Here is a 16,851-nt window from a genome sequence, read left to right as displayed (position 1 = left end):
CATATTATAATCATCTAGGTCCCAAATTCTGGGAGAATGGCACAATTTTGACTGAAAAGGGGTGAGTCACGTGCCTCATGATCAGAAAGAAGGCGATATTTTGGGGAGGATTAGAGGATGGTACAGCTAAATAATATCACCCTCAAAGGAGCTTTATTGGTGTTTAATTGTGGTCCCTAGTCCTTTAGCTGCAGGATGTGAAAGTGAAGGGAGGAGATATGACCAATTGAGTTTTACAGAAAGTGATATAAAATAAGGCAGCTTTGCATGTACAGGGATAATTTGAGGCAGAAAACAACAGCATTCATGCTTTCCTTGACCTTTAATAGGTCCAGGAAGTAGTCATGGAGTTTTGGCAAAGATAAATATATTAGATGTATCAGAAAGAGAGCCAGATAGGATCTCTAAAAGATAATCTTTCTTGCTGCATATTGCATTGTATTCTTCTCTAGCTTATTGGGAAGGGTTCTTTAAGTCTTCCTGGGAACGTACAGATGTCCAGATATGAACCAGAAGCCAGTGTTGTAGTATTTCTCAATGATAAATGGAAGTGAAAGTGAAAGGAGTTATTGTAGGTGCTCTAGTTATTATGGCTGTGTGAGATGGAAAAATCAACATCTGTTTGATGCGCTCTGGCCATTGTTCTGTGGACAGTGTACAGACTGTGTGAGTCTGCACGTGGAGAACTTTGAAGGGAAGAACCTGCCTACAAATTGTAATTGTTGGATTGTTGATCCATAGAGCTAGATTACCTCCTTCATAAACACAATGGTGGCAGGTATGGGTCTAGTGTAGGCGATGAAAGTTTCCATCGCCACCAGAATTGTGTTCTCATTCTGGAACAGTGTAGATGTATTATAAAATTTGAATAATGGTCTTCTAATGGACTTTGGGTTGGACATGGGTATAGCTACCCATTCAGCCACCTGGGCAGCATGTCCTTCTCTAGAGCCTGGACACATGTCCTATAGATGGCAATATACTGAAGGTACGGCCAGATATGAGTCTAAGAAAAGTTCCAGAGGACTATATTCAGAGTCTTGATTTGGTCTCGGTGAACCACTCAGCTGCTTCTTGGAAAAGGCAAATGCCTGAAATGGAGAATTTCATCTGTTTCTTCAGGCACTGCCAGGGCAGCTGTGAAATGTCAACACACTTTGCTGTTGTAGATACTTACCTGTTGCTTCCTCCTAATCCAGCCCAATGATTCCAGTTGTAGTTGTGGCAGTGTGCTGTAGACTCAGACTCAAGCTGGTTTAGGTTAAACAACTTAGAAACTCGAACAAGAGGAAGATTGACCTGGGAGAGTATTAGCTTGGCATTTCTGGCTATCTAATATAAATAATGATATGAAATTCAGATCTTTGAAAAAAGGCCCATTGTATTCTAGCACAGTTTGAATTTATTTTGATTGATTGATTCATGTATTTATTTGTATATTTATTGGTTTATTTGCCTTTCCAGAGTTATTCCAGGCTGCAGTTATCAGACATTATGATCACAGGGTGATTGGCCTAGGCTCCGAGTTTTACAGGCAGTCTTTACAGTGAGTAGCTTTTTGCATAGGTACCAGGGCAGGGGTCCTCCATCCCTGCAGTTTTAGGACACGATAACTTCCGCTTTTGTGTCGGAGGTGTCTGTTTCAGTGATAGAGGGTTATTAGGGCAGGAAAAGTAGACTAGAGTATAGGTAAAGGAGACTACATCAGTTCTTGAATTCTGGAAGGCTAGTGTTCTGGCTGGGATGTAAACAAAATGCATTTCTTCCTTAAAATAGTTTGTTAGTGGGGCAGTGAAATTAGGGAAGTGAAAATAACTACAAACCTCTGGATGACCTTGATGGACCAGAAAGCTTACCATTCAAGAGTGTCGGATACCTTATTGGGTGTCACCAAAAACTTCTGATAAGATATGAGTCAGGAATTTGATATTCAGGTGTTTGAATATGTATTTCTTAGGTTTGCCATTCTTCTAGATTGCCCAGAGTGGCCTAACCATGGACATATATGCCTAATGTTTGTTTTTATAGCTTCCAGTTACACACTGAGTTAATAAGTAATCCTGTTTAATGACTAGGATTAATGACCCTCCCCTCACTGAACAATATCTTCCCTCCCTATCTTCCCTATCTTTCTTATCCTATCTTCTTGGTATAAGCTGCCCAATTCATATTTACTTTTGGGCGTCTTTTTCTTACTTAACTCTGGGCAATTGATGTAATAATTTCTCAGTTCTCGCCTCTGCTTTCTACTGTGTAAATCCCATTTAAATTTGTTTGCTTGTTTATATATTTGCGTGTTTTTCATGTAGACCTCAAAGTAATCCATGGAGCTGGATTTTTGGGACAATAGGCATTTCGGGATTTTGCAAACTCTTCAGAAAATTAATATCATTTCTGTAGAACTTTTTGTACATTTCTGCCAACCATAAAGCAGTTAATTATAAGACATTCCATAACATCCATTTTTAAAGGAAAATTTTGTTACAAACTAAAATGAAAGAAGCTTTAAAACTCACTCATACTTAAATTACAGTACTTTGTTCCAAGGACATGGGAATTAGTTTCAGAAGAACCTATTTTCTGGGGGAAAAAAGAAGGGAAAGATTACATCTCCAATTTAAGTACTTCCTGAGTCCATTTTATTAATTAAATCACCTTTATAAACTAATTAAAAATTGGTAACCATATTATTTAAATAACATAATATTTGAGACTTTTTCTAACTAAATGTTTTCTGCTTTTTTGTAGAGGAGCTCTGACAAGAAGGCCTTATAAACCAGGACTAATTTGTAGTCAATGTAGCAGATATGACAGATGCACAGATTTTCTATGCAGTAAGATAAAGAAAATGATTTAAATATGAAAAAAATGCATCGGACGACAAGGAAAATGAAGTGTTGAACACTAATTTTTCATTGTCATGTTAATATTGTTCCTTTGATCAGAATGGTATTATTATGTTATCAAAGGAGGGTTGAAACAGTATCATCTTTAGATTTTTCTAAACTACACAGCCTTTTCTGCCCTCTCTCACCCCTGTTCCTGCCCCTGACATACTGGAATCCCAGAAAGAAGGAATGAGAACTAACAGTTATACCCTGAAAAGCCTTCACAGCTGATTCCTGAAATAGCAGCCTGTTAGAAAATGACTGCTCTAAAGGATAGGATATTCCAGAATATTTATATAGAGAAAAGAAGTAAAGTAGCAAATGTTTAATGGCCTTTTCTTTTATTTTTTCCCCCCCAATATTCAAAAGGTAAAAGTAGAAAATATATTTGATTAAATTTTTCTTTTAATTTTTTCAAATGTAAGAGCAGATAGTTGAAAAGTATAATTATACCTGGAATACATGATGCTTAGAGGAATGCGGTAGGGGATAAATTCAGAGAGTAAGAAGGGACATATTAGCTTTTGTGTTGAAACTAGTGGACAATTTCAGCATAATGCCACTGCTGGGTGAATCCACCCTAATGTTTCTGCCCTTGCTTCACTTGAATCAGGATGCAAAGTCTTGCTCTTCCTCTTCCCCTTTCCTTTCGCTTCCTGAAAAATTCAGTCCTAAAGCCATTAGATAGGTCAGGACATGGAAGGCATCCACACAGAGAGCCAGATGTGACATGTGAGATCCTAAGGAGGATGACTAGAGATCCATACACGGCAGTGGACATGGGGAGACAGCCTAAGCAGGGTGAGGACAGTGTCCATGTGGGGTATGGCCTTGTATAGGAAGTTAGAGCCCTTGTGGAGTGAAGTGAGTGTCCATGCACAAGGTCAGGCTTCGGATATCAGAGACAGATCAGGATGAAGGGACGGCTGTGCAGGGGTGGCTCAATATGTGCTGTCTGAGCCCAAGCATGGTGAGGAGAACATCAACATGAGGTGGGAGGGAGAAGCCTGGCGTAGAGTATCAGCGCCCCAGCAAATGAGGAAGGCTTCCATGGAGTGATGGTCTGGCACTGGCTGTTGGAGTCCAAGCAGAATGAGGAGAGGATTGACATATAGGGGTGACCTGGCAAGAGATATTAAAACCTAAGCAGGTAAGGGGGCATCCATGTTTAGGGGCAACCTCACATGAGGTGTCAGAGTCCAAACTAGGTGACTAGATGACTAAGGCTTTAATGTGCAGGAGGTGGCCTGGCATGGGAGGGGTCAGAGCCTGGTGGAGTAAGCGGGGAAGCCACACATTGGAAAAGTCCAAAGCTGGGTTTCAGAGTCTGAGTGGTGGGAGGGAGTCCAAGTGGAAAATCAGCCTGTGGGTTGCCATATCAAATGCAAGCTGCCCAGTTAAATTTTAATTTCAGATAAATGAAAAATATTTTTACTATAAATACATCCCAAATATTACATGGGATATACTTATACTAAGAAATTATTTGTTGTTTTCTGAAATTCAAATTTAACTAGGCATCCTATATTTTTATTTGCTAATTCTGGCAACTCTACCAGCCTAGTGTGTGGTGTCAGCCCAAGCAGGATGAGGAGGGCACCCATTTAGGGCAGAGTAGAGGCAGTGATGGGAGATTGGCAGCACATGGGGGATTGATCAAATGAGTAAACCGATTAAGCATAATGGGAGACAATTTTCTCACTGTCAGAGAATGGAGTACAAATATGTAAGTGAAGAAAACAAGCATGACTCTTGTGATGAATTGGAATTAGAGGTTTGGGAACTTAAGGATTTAAATAAATGTAAATAAACATAGATGTAAATATCTGTATATGTATGTGTGTACATACATATATTCCCTAGTTCTGAGTTGGCCTTAGAGCAGTACCCTCCTACCCCCAAAGCAATGAGCACAACTAGCACCCAGATCTTGATTTCTAAATTCTAGTCTGCACTCAAAGGAACCAGGGCTCATTGGAGAAAAGTTGGTTTCCAGGGCTGGGGCAGAGAAAGCATAAGATAAACGCAGAACATCTTTTTATACCTGAAAGCAAGGAAGTGCTCAAAGAGTGATGGAATATGTAACAAAAGGACACAAAAGGACTCAGAAGCCATCGTAAAGGGCTCTCACTGGTCAAATCAATTTTTAACTCATTGGATAAAACAAACTATGATTCATACCAATATAATTTAATAGATGAATAAGTTAAAAGTTTGATGAGGAACAGTGTATTTACATAGTTCCAAAGTAACTCCTCATAAAAATACTTAATTACTAAAGGGAAAAGAGTAACTTCACAATGGAGCAGCCTGGCAGACATCACCCTAATAAAGTGATCAAAGTGAACATCATCAGCAATGGGAAGAGCATAGCATCACTTTTGTGGTACTTCTACTAAAGATGCATGACCTAGTCCAATCACAAGGAGGCATCACGTAAGTCCAAATTGCAGATTTGTTTAAAAAATTGAGGTTTTGTCTACAAAACAAGTGGCTTGTTATCTTCAAAAATGTCAACATCATGAATGTTAAATAAAGAATGAAGAACTGTCTCATACTGAAGAAAATAAATAGACATGAAAACTAAGTGTAATGCATGATTCCAAACATGGTTCTTTTGCTATAAAGGATGCTATTAGCACAAATTGGCAAAAATTGAATGAGGTCTAAAGATTAAGTGGTAGTAATTTAAATATGTTAATTTCCTGATTTTGATGGTTGTGTATGGTTATGTAGAAGAATGTCCTTGTTTGTAGGAAATGCTAAGTACTCTGGGATGATGAGGTATCAGATTGGCAACTTTCATTAAAATGGTTCAAAATAGTTATTTGTATTGCAACTTTTTTGTAAGTTAGGGCTTCTTTTAAATTTTTAAAAATTTCTAAAGAAGGATGCAAAATCAAAGGAAAGCAAATCAGTTTGAAGATTTTTGTTAGAGTCCAGGGGAGAAATGAAGTTCATTTTGGAGTATTTGTCAGAGAAATAGAGATGATGAGACAAATTTGATTAATATTTATGGAGCAAAGTTAGCAAGTCTTGGAGACTAATTTGATATGATATGGTCATGAGAAAAAGAGAGTCTCATATAAATATCAGGTTTTGGGTTTGCGTGACTAATGGTCAATGGCAATTTATTGAGATAGGAAGTATATGAAAATAGATGATGGGTTCAGTTTTGATCATTATTTAGCTTTCGGTACCTGTTTAACATCTGAGTAGATAAGACTAGTAAACTTAAGGTACAGATCATGGCTGTATTTCAGAATTATTAGCATATAGATGAGACTAAAAATATAAAAAAGGAAGAACTCACTCAGTACAACACAGAGGGAGAGAACAATAGTATACCAAGAATGGAATCCTAGGAAAAAACAATGAGAAATACTGAAAGAGAATGGGGGCAACAGGAGGAGAGGGACAAGGAGAAGAGGATACCCAAGTGTACCCTTTCATTAAAGCATGCTCATGGAATTGGCAATACGGAGATCATTAGGGACCTGAGAGAGATGTCAGAGGAGTAGTAGGGTAGCAACCGAACTTCCATGAGTTGAAAGTGGAAAGTGAAGAAGTAGAAATATCTAGGGCAATATCATGTGGTCAAAAAGCTTGGTTGAGGAATTTCCAGTTTAAAATAGCATCTTGCTGGTAGGTTCCAACAAAGCTTATCCTAATTTTTCATTAAAATGCCACTAAGGACTCTTTCATTTAGCTAATCAACAAACATATGTTTAGTGGTAATTGTGTGCCAGATTTTGCACCATGCAGTGGGGGTAAAATGGTAAGGAGAGAGACATACTTCCTGCCCTCTTTGAACTTACAGTCTAGCTAGGAAGATAGCATTTAAAGTAAAAAACAATATTGTAAAGTATAAAGCTATCATTTTTAAATTTTATTTATTTAAAGTTCTATGAATTTTCATATATGTATAGATTCAAGTTATCACCACTACAGTCAGGATATAAAACAGTTCCATGGCCAAATAAAACCTCCCTTGGTTTATTCCTTTATGATTTCACCCCCCTCCCATCCCTAATTCTGGCATCCTCCAAGCTGTTCTTCACGACTTTAGTTTTGTCTTTTTGAGAAAGTCATACAAATGGAATCATATAGTTTGTAACCTTTGAAGACTGGCTTCTTTCACCCAGCATGATCCTTTGAGATTAAGCCAAGTCGTTGTATATATTAATAGTTTATTCTTTATTTGCTGAGTAGTATTCCCTTACGTTGAGGTACCACAGTTTGTTGAACCATTCATTCATTGAAGGACATTTGTGTTGTTTCCAGTTTTTGGCAGTTGTGAACAGAGCTGCTACAAACATTTGTGTACAGGTTTTTGTGTGGATATGTTTTTATTTCTCTAGGGTAAATACCCAGAAGTGAGACTCCTGGGTCAAATGGTAAATATGTGTTGAACATTATAGGTAAATGACAGATTGGTTTCGTAGCTGTTCCATTTTGCATTTCCCCCAGGATTGTATGGGCATTCCAGTTGCTTTGTTTTCTCATGAGCGCTTGGTGTTCTCAGTATTTTTTACGTTAGCCACTCTAAAATAGTGTAGTAGTATCTCATCGTGGTTTTAATCTGCATTTGTGTGTAGTGTAGCGTATCTCTTTTTGGTTTTGATTTGCCTTTTTCTAATGGCTGCTGATGTGGAACATCTTTTCGTGTACTATTTACCTCATTATATCCTCTTTGGTGAAGCGTCTGTTCAAATCCTTTGCCCGTTTTTTAGTTGGATTGTTTATTTTGAGTTTTGAGAGTTCTTTATATATTATAGATATAAATCCTTTGATTGATATGTGATTTGAAAATATTTTCTCCCAGTCTGTAGCTTGTCTGTTCATTTTTTAACAGTATCTTTTCATGAAGCAAAATATTATAAAGTCCAAATTATTAATTTTTCTTTTCCAGATTGTTTTTCTTTTACCATGCCTAAGAACACTTCACCTAACCTCAGAGTTCGAAGATTTTCTCCTATGTTTTCTTCTAAAAATTTTATAGTTTTACATTTAGATCTGTGATCTCTTGTGAGGTTTTTTTTTTTAAAGATTAGCCACTGAGCTAACAAATGTTGCCAATCTTCTTCTTTTTTCTTTTTCCCCTTCTTCTTCTCCCCATAGCCCCCCAGTACATAGTTGCATGTTCTAGTGTGAGTGCCTCTGGTTGTCCTATGTGGGACGCCGCGTCAACAGAGTCTAATGAGTGGTCCATGTCTGCACACAGGATCTGAACCAGTGAAACCCTGGGCTGCCGAAGCTGAGCACGCAGACTTAACCGCTCGCCCACGGGGCCGGCCCTGAGTTAATTTTTGAATAAGATGTGAGGTTTTTGCTGAAGTTCTTTGATTGTTTGATTGTACATGGAAGACCAGGTGTTCCATAACCGTTTGTGGAAAAGACTGTCCTTTCACCATTGAATTGCTTCTGCACGCTTGTCAAAAATCAGTTGGGCATATTTCTGTGGGTCTGTTTCTGGATTCCCTATTCTGTTCCTTTGATGTATGTATTTATCCTTCCACCAATCCCACACTATTTTGATTATTCTAGCAATATAATACACCCTTAACATCAGGTAGACTGTTGCCTCCTACTTTACTCTTCTTTTAAAATGTTGTTTCAGCTATGCTAGTGCCTGGCCTTTCCATATAAGTTTTAGAATACACTTGTCTATGTCAACAAAGAGTCTTTCTGGGATTTTGATAGAAATTGCATTAAACCTATAGATCAATCTGGGGAGAATGGATTTTGACTATACTGAGTCTGCCAATCCATAAACATAATTTGTTTCTCCATTTGTTGGGGTATTGTTTCATCAATGTTTTCTGGTTTTCAGAATTAGGATTTTGTACATGTTTTCTTAGAGCTACCTCTAAGTGTTTCAGTTTTTTGGAGCTGTTGTAAATGGTATTTTAAACTCTTTTGGTTATCTTTCTGATTTCTAGTTTGGTTCCATTGTGGTCAGAGAACATACGGCATGTGGGTTTCAGTTCTGTTAAATTTTTTGAGGTGTGATTTTTGGTCTGAGATATATTCTACTTTAGTGTATATTTGACAGGTTTTAAAAGAATGTGATTCTGCTATTGTTGGGTATAGTGTTGTATAAATATCGATTAGATTCTGTTGTTGATAGTGTTGTCCTTCTATATCTATGACAATTTTCTGTCTGGTTGTTCTATCAATTTTTAAGAAAAGTATGTTGAAATTTTGTAGACTTTTCTATTTTCCCTTTCAGATCTGTCAGTTTTCCTTCATGTATGTTGAAATTCTGTTGTTACATGCACAAACAATTAGAATCATTACACTTTCTGAATTGACCATTTTATCAAAAGTAATGTCCCACTTTATGCCTGACAGTTTTCTTTACACCGGTCTGTTTTTTCTATATAAATATAAAAAATAAATCTATATAACTGCAGCTTTCTGCTCATTTCTGTTTATTTTTGAACTGCCCATATATCTATAGAAAGTGTGCAGTTAGGCCATCTTTTCAATGCATTCTGACAATCTCTGTTTGAGTTGATGTATTTAGACCACTTACATTTGATAAAATTATTAAATGTTTGGATTTAAGTCTACCATTTTATTTGTTTTCTGATTTTTTGCTCTTTTTTTATTGCTATTTCCCTTTTTATGGCTTCCTTTGAGTTACTTAAACATTTTTCAGTGTTCATTTATCTATTGTGATCTCAACATACCTCTTTGTATAATTTTTTTAGTTGTTGTAACAACATGCATACTTAACTTTTTACAGTCTATTTAGAATCAATATTTTATCACCTCTATTGGAATGTGGAAACCTTACCATCCCTTATGGATCCCTTTACCCGCCCTCTATATCCTGTAGTTATCTTACATGTTATATCTACATATATTGAAAATGCCATCAATGTTAAACTTTTAGTTTTCAACTCTCAAATATATTTTAAATAACTCAAGAGGAGAAGAATAGTGTATTATATTTACCTAGATAGTCTATTTTGTTTACCATTTTGTGACTTTCCCTGCATTCCTAATATTCCAGGTTTTCTTCTGGTATCGTTTACCCTCTATATGAAAATATACTTTAACAATTCTTTTACAGCAGGTCTGCTAGCTACAAATTCCCTTAAGATTCCTCCATTTGGAAATGTCTTTATTTCTTCTTCATTGCCGGAGGTTATTTTTGCTGGATATAAAATTCTTTTCTTGACAATTCTTTCCTTTTGGCACTTCATAAATATTGTACTACTTCCTCCTGGCCTCTATGGTTTCTAGATGAGAAATCCACAGACATTTAACTCCTTGTTGCCTTATGGGTAATGTTATTTTCTCTGACTTCTTTCAGGATTATTTGAAAGTTTGATTATGATGTGTCTGAGCATGGATTTCATTGGGTTTATTCTGTATGATGTATGCTCAGCTTCTTGAATCTGTAAGTTTGTCTTTTTCTAAACTTGGGAACTTTTCAGCCACTGTTTCTTCATATATTTTTTTCAATACCACTCTCTTTCTCTTCTCCTTCTGGGACTCTGATGACATGAATGTTAGACTTTTTGTCACTGTCCCACAGTTTTGCTGAGGCTCTCTTCATTTTTCTTTAAAATTTTTGTTCTGTCTTTCAGATTGGATCATTTACATTGATCTATTGTCTTTAAGTTCACAGACTTTTTCCTTTGTCATCTCTATTTTGCTATTGAGTCCTTCCAGTGAGTTGTTTCTGGTTTTGTTTTTTTGGTGAGACCCTGAAGTAGAAACCCAGCCAAGCCATGCCTGGACTCCTGACCCCAGAAACTGTGAGATAACAAATGTGTGTTGTCCTACGCTGTTAAGTTTGTGGAAATTTGTTAACCAACTAATTAAACTAATACAATAATACTGAAAAAGACCAATCCATTATCTATACAAAAAAACTCCAAGAAAAAGAGAAAAACAGATAAGCGTATGGCAAAAGAAAAACAGATCGAAAATGAGAACAGATGTACCATATTCAAAAAAACTTGACATAGCAGCTTAAAACAAGAGATCAAAGCAAAGATACAAAGGTCAAGGAAAATATAGCAAGACAACAGAAGATGAAGCTGCTAGTAGAGCATAGGAAAAACCTGAAAGAAAAAAGTAGAACCATTACAGAAATGAAGATCACATTGGAAACAGTGCAAGGAACCAAAAATGCTGGAAAACACAATAAGGGATATGAAGGACATGATTGAGAAATGCAAGCAAGGGATTTAAAAGATTAAGGAGAAAATTATAAATATGCACAGGTAAATCAGATTCAACATGTAAATAATTGGAGGCCCCAAAGAACGGAACCAAAATAATAGAACAGAAAATATAGCTGTAGATAGATATATAGATATTTAAAGAAATAATTAAAAAAACCTTCAGAAATAGAAATTCTTGAATCTAAGCATTAGAAGTGCATACTATGAAATACAAATTGGTGCAGCCACTAATGGAAAACAGTAGGTGGTTCTTCAAAAAATTAAAAACAGGATTATCATATGATCCAACAATTCTACTTCTGGGTGTTTATCTGAAGAAAATGAAAATACTTACTTGAAAAGATATGTGCATCCCCCTGTTCACTCTTCATTGCAGCATTATTTACAATAGCCAAGACGTGGAAACAACCTAAGTGTCTGTTGATGGATGAATGGATAAAGAAGATGTGATATACATATCTCCAGTGGAATACTATTCAGCCATAACAAAGAATGAAATCTTGCCTTTTGTGACAACATGGATGGATCTTGAGGGCATTTGCTAAGTGAAATAAGTCAAACAGAGAAAGACAAATACTGTATGATCTCATTTATATGTGGAATCTAAAAAAGAAAAAAAAAAAACTCATGGATACAGAAAACAGATTGGTGGTGGTTGCCAGAGGTGAGGTTGAGGGAGTGGGTGAAATGAGTGACGGGGCTGAAAACTTCCAGTTATAACTTATAAACTTATAAGTTTACTATAAACTTCCAGTTATAAAATAAATAAGTCATGGGGATGTAATGTACAGCATGGTAACTATAGTTAGTAATACTGTTTTGCATATGTGAAATTACTGAGAGAGTAGATCTTAAAAGTTCTCATCAAAAGAAAAATATTTTTGTAACTCTTTGGGGATGGACGTTAAGTAGACTTATTGTGGTGATCATTTTGCAGAATATACAAACATCAAGTCATTATGTCATATACCTAGAACTAACATGATGTTATATGTCAATTATACTTCAATTAAAAAATAAATAAAGACAACCTTGTAAAGAAAGTGCATACTATGTGCCAGGAAAAAATAACACTAAGCAGTCACTATTTAGATACTGCCTAGTAAGTTAGAAGAAAAGGAAGAATCCTTTAAGTATCCAAGCAAAAATGTAAAATCATTTATTAGAGAGTTTAACAGTCTGGGTTGAGTCAGGAAAACAGCCACTCTAAGTATTCCAAGAATATAGTGTTTAACATAGTTTACATGAGTGCTGTTAACTCCATGGGAGCAAAGGTCAGAGAAGTTACCATGGAAGGGCAGAGAAACTGTAGTCAAAGGGTCAGGGAAGCAGATACTGAAGACCTCTTAGTCTGAAGCACCAAAAATAGGTGGCTCTCAGAATCTCACCAGGAAATTGCTGCAATTCTCAAGAATCTTTCAGAAAGCTCCCACCAATTGTCTCAGCTTTTGGCAGCAAAGCAAATAGTTTCCCATTCTACCAAGAAGCCACTGAATCTCACATCCATTCCGGTCTTTGGCTAACAACCAACTCTGGAGAATGATGGTCTCCACTTCTCTTATATCTTCCAAATTTCACTTGCATTTCTTTCATCAGCAAACTCTAACCTGAAGCTATACAGAGAAAGGAATTCACAGAAAGGTACTTAGTTCCCTGTTCCAGCTGTACAGTACATAATTGACTTTACGCTGGTGTGGTAGTGATGCTGCGTTGGCAATTGACAGTCCTGCATTGAGGGGTAAAATTCAGCCTGGCCTCGAACTTCTCTACTATAACAATCAATACTAAGAGACAATGGAGTAATACCTGTATCAGCCTTAAGGCAAGAAGTGTGAACCAAGAATTTGTATGCAGCCAAATCTATTATTTAAGTATAAGCAAACAAACAAATATTGTGGGAACATGCAGTACTTGTGGTACATAGTTCTCATCAACACTTCCTCAGTAAACTCCTAGAGGATGACTTTCACCAAAAAGAGGAGACGAATGGAAAAGTGAAAAGCTGAACTGAAAGAACTGTCTGTAAGCGTTGAACCTTAATTGATAGGCAAAGACTAAAACAAACCAGAAGGTTGTAACTACAAAGAGAAATAATAAATTTACAAATATCTGGTATATATGTAATATACAAATGATGAAACTAATAAAACTTGGGAGAAAAGAGAGGTAGAAAAATGTGCTTAATTTCCTTCTCTTTTATAACCAGGGGCCAAAAGACATTATTTAAAGCTGACAAATCCAACAATAAAGAGATAAGTAAATTTAAATGTATTTAAATGTTTGATCAAGTGCAAAAGTAAAAGAAGAATGCCTAGTGAAAATAAGTGATGAGAAAGGAAGGAAGATGCAAAGAACAAACGTACTAATTACATCATTGCTCTTTCTAAGCAATCAATAAATACACATACACAGAATGAAGAAGAGAAAATAAAGACTGTATGGTAAAAATTTTTTAAAAGGAGCCCCAAAATAGAAATCACTGCCTAAAATATGAAGGAATAAATAAGACCAAGCACAAAAGGCTAAAATAACCTCAAAGACCCAACATCTTCTCCAAGATGCTGAAGCACGATTTCCAACTTTCCCTCTAAGGGTACTGCCACTGCAAGACAAAGCCCCTGGTTGCCACTGGGCTCTCTGTGTGTGAAAACTCGTTCTTCCTCCCACTCTCCTTCCTGGCAGAATCCAGGAATGGTTGTCTGGCCTTCATTGCCCAGGTGTGCAGGGAAAAGGAAATTTATTTCCTGAAAAATACTTGAAGAGTATTGGGCCAGATAGCAAAAACAATGAATCCCAGGCTATAGAGTTAACTTTGCTGTCTAGGAATGAAGAAGAACTGAAATCTTGTCTAGGAATGAAGAAGAACTGAAATCTTGTGAAAATAAGAGCTCACCGAGGAAAGTGAGAAGATTCAGAAGATTAATTTGGAATGATCTGGGGTGGGGAGATGAAAATAAGAGATGTTATAGAGTCCTAGAATATTGAGCCTGGAAGAATTTCTAGAGGGCAAAGTGAAGTGACTTATATAAGGTGACACAATGATTTAGAGACTAGTTTAGAATTAGTACTAGATTTAGAGTTAGTGCTAGGATCCACATCTCCTCGCTCCTATACTTCCATGCCTTCTCTAGCAGGCCAGGCTGACTTTCTCTTAAAAGAGAATGTACTGGACTTTATCACTAGCTACTGGTTGGAGGGAGGACATCAAAGATGAGGGCATGATGCCTGAGAACTAGGAGGATGATGCTATTGTTGGAAAAATTATATTCTAGAGAAAGAAGAAATTTTATGTAATTCTCTATGTACTTTCTTTGTCTTTCTAGGTAATGCAGAGCGTGACCAAGCCATATGTATGTATTGTTGTCCTTTATTTCTTGAACAATTTAACTACTTTATGTGAAATCCAGTTTCCAATTCCTTCTTTATTTACAGATTACCGATATTGGTATCCAAGGTGGGAAGTGCCCCGGCCAGTTGTCTGTGATCCACTATGCATATTTATTTTCTTTCTGAGAGTGCTATCTTTTTCACTTTGTGCCACAGTTGTTTTGATGATACAGTCTCAGTTTCCAAATATATTATTGGAAGAACAGATGTTATCTACCCCTGAGGTAAATGAAGTAGAGCCAGAAAAGGAAGAGGGGGAAGAGCAGGAGGAGGAAGAGGAGGACAAAGAGAAGGAGGAGGAGGAAGAGGAGGACAAAGTGGAGGAGGAGGAAGAGGAGGACAAAGTGGATGAGGAGGAGGAAGAGGAGGGGTAAGATTTACCACCATCGTAGGACAAAAGCATAATACAAAAAAGGCAAAAACCCAAAAGACAAGAACACTGAGCTTTAACAAGAAAGAATATGTACAAACCACTATTGCAATACCTTTTATTCTCTTCTTTCTCATACTTATTCAACCAATTTAAATTTGGAAAACAAACAAAAGCATGTATTTTCTAGTAAGTATTATAAGGGAAGCTCTTGGACACTAAGAACGGATAAAGATGTGATGATAGAAATACTAAAAAATATTTGACCAGTCTAATTAATCTTAAGATTTCACTATGTCACCTGATGAAGGAGAGAATTTCTATTTCTTAAATGTGTTTCTATCTCTGTGTTTTAAATATTTTTTAAATGTGATAAGTTTTTTGAGGATTAAATAAGATTGTCCATGTAAGGTGCTCAGGACCATTTGAAGTTCAGGACGACCATTTAATCACTTGGTTTTGCTGTTTTATCATTACTGTAACAGTTGTTATTGGTGGTGGTGGTGTTTTCCATGTGATTTGAATGCATCTAATATCATTATTTGCCTTTGTTGTATATGTGTTTGGAATGGTTTAGATGGTACTTGTACATGCTGTTAGGAGACAAATTTATTATTTCTACTTCATGTTACTATTTCGTTAAAGCCTTGCTGTAATTCTTTACTAGGCTATGTGATTTGTTGCCACCAAGGGCTAATAAATGTCAAAAATTTAGCTGTGATTGAGCAATCTGGCTGCTTCCAAGTTTATGTGATAAAATAAAATAAATTTTTAAAAAGTTATTTACTTGTTATTCAATATGTATAGTAAACATTCATAAATTAGTAATATAAATTAACTACTTACCAGTTCTAAGACTAATAAATGAACTGAATAAAACTACCTAACATAGCAAAGTATGTAAAGTGGTATAAACTCTGTTTATCAACTCTCTTATGTTAAAAGCCTGTCCTTAAATGGGGCAAGATGAGAATTATACAAAAAAGCCCTGAACTATCCTCTGTTCAGTAGTTTCTGGTTTTTCGTTTGTTTTTTTCAAGAGCTCTGCTTTATATATATATATATATAAATTCACGTAATTATGTGATACCCAAAACCACTCTGTAAAGTTGATATTACTTCCATTTTTTAAATGAGAAAACTGACTTTGGATCTCTGAAGTGGTTCAACCTAGGACTGAGAACAAATTAATCTACGAACATTCTGCTGCATTTATAAGTATAAATTCGTCCTGATACTGTGTTCCATTCCTGCTGTGACTAACTTGTTATATATCTAACTTCTGTTCTCCTACGTCTACTCTGCAACAAACTCTCTGGGTAATTTCATGGAATATGATTGCTCATGATGGTAATGAGGCCACTTCAGCTTCCACCCCTTGGTTCCTGGTCCCATGTAGTCTTCCTCTAGGCAATATCGAGTATTGCCTTTAAGCTGGCATGTTAGCTGCACCTGCAAAAGACCATCCCAATGCTTTATCAAGCCAGAAGTTTCTACATGAAGTGATGTGTAATTCAACCAGTGAATTCCAAATCAGGGCCCCCCTTCTGAAAATCCTTCATTGTGAAGTGAGACCTCTGATAGGATGCTAGTTTGTGTGGTATCCTATTCCTGTGGATCAGGCACTCAGGAAACCCACACATGGTGGTGTTAGTTAAGACTCTGAGGGCAAGAAAGTTAAACCCATACCCAGAAAAGATGTCAGAATAGGTATCTATTCCAATGAAGACAAACCACTGGCTTTTGCAGGATGGAAGGAGCCCTAGATAGTCAACTTGCCACCCAGTGCCAATTGGTCTGCCCTAGATCCTCTTATTTCTGATCTTTCAATCCTTTTCCTTCTCAACACCCAACCTCTGGCCCAGCATTTGCTACTGTCCATATTGATTCTCATCTCAGGCCACTTATTCTTCCATACAAAGTGGATGAGCAGGTATACCATTGAAAGCTCCACCTTGAAGATTTTCCCTCTCCACTATCTTTCAAGGACCCACTCCCCCCC

At 36.6% G+C, this 16,851-nt stretch overlaps 1 protein-coding gene across 1 annotated transcript in view; it reads left to right on the top strand.

Annotated features, from left to right (window-relative positions):
* The window catches only part of GLIPR1L2 (GLIPR1 like 2), a 40,993-nt gene extending 24,174 nt beyond the window's left edge, over nt 1-16,819 (top strand). The window contains exons 4-6 of the mRNA XM_046646179.1: nt 2,749-2,834; nt 14,416-14,442; nt 14,525-16,819. Coding sequence (XP_046502135.1) covers nt 2,749-2,834; nt 14,416-14,442; nt 14,525-14,853 — 442 coding nt within the window. The 3' untranslated portion in view covers nt 14,854-16,819. The remainder of the gene's footprint in view (nt 1-2,748; nt 2,835-14,415; nt 14,443-14,524) is intronic.
* The last annotated feature ends 32 nt before the right edge of the window (nt 16,820-16,851 follow it).

Source organism: Equus quagga, chromosome 19 (genome assembly GCF_021613505.1).
Source record: "Equus quagga isolate Etosha38 chromosome 19, UCLA_HA_Equagga_1.0, whole genome shotgun sequence".
NCBI lineage: Eukaryota > Metazoa > Chordata > Mammalia > Perissodactyla > Equidae > Equus > Equus quagga.
Note: the sequence above shows the minus strand (reverse complement) of the source record. Positions and strands in the feature narration are given on the sequence as shown.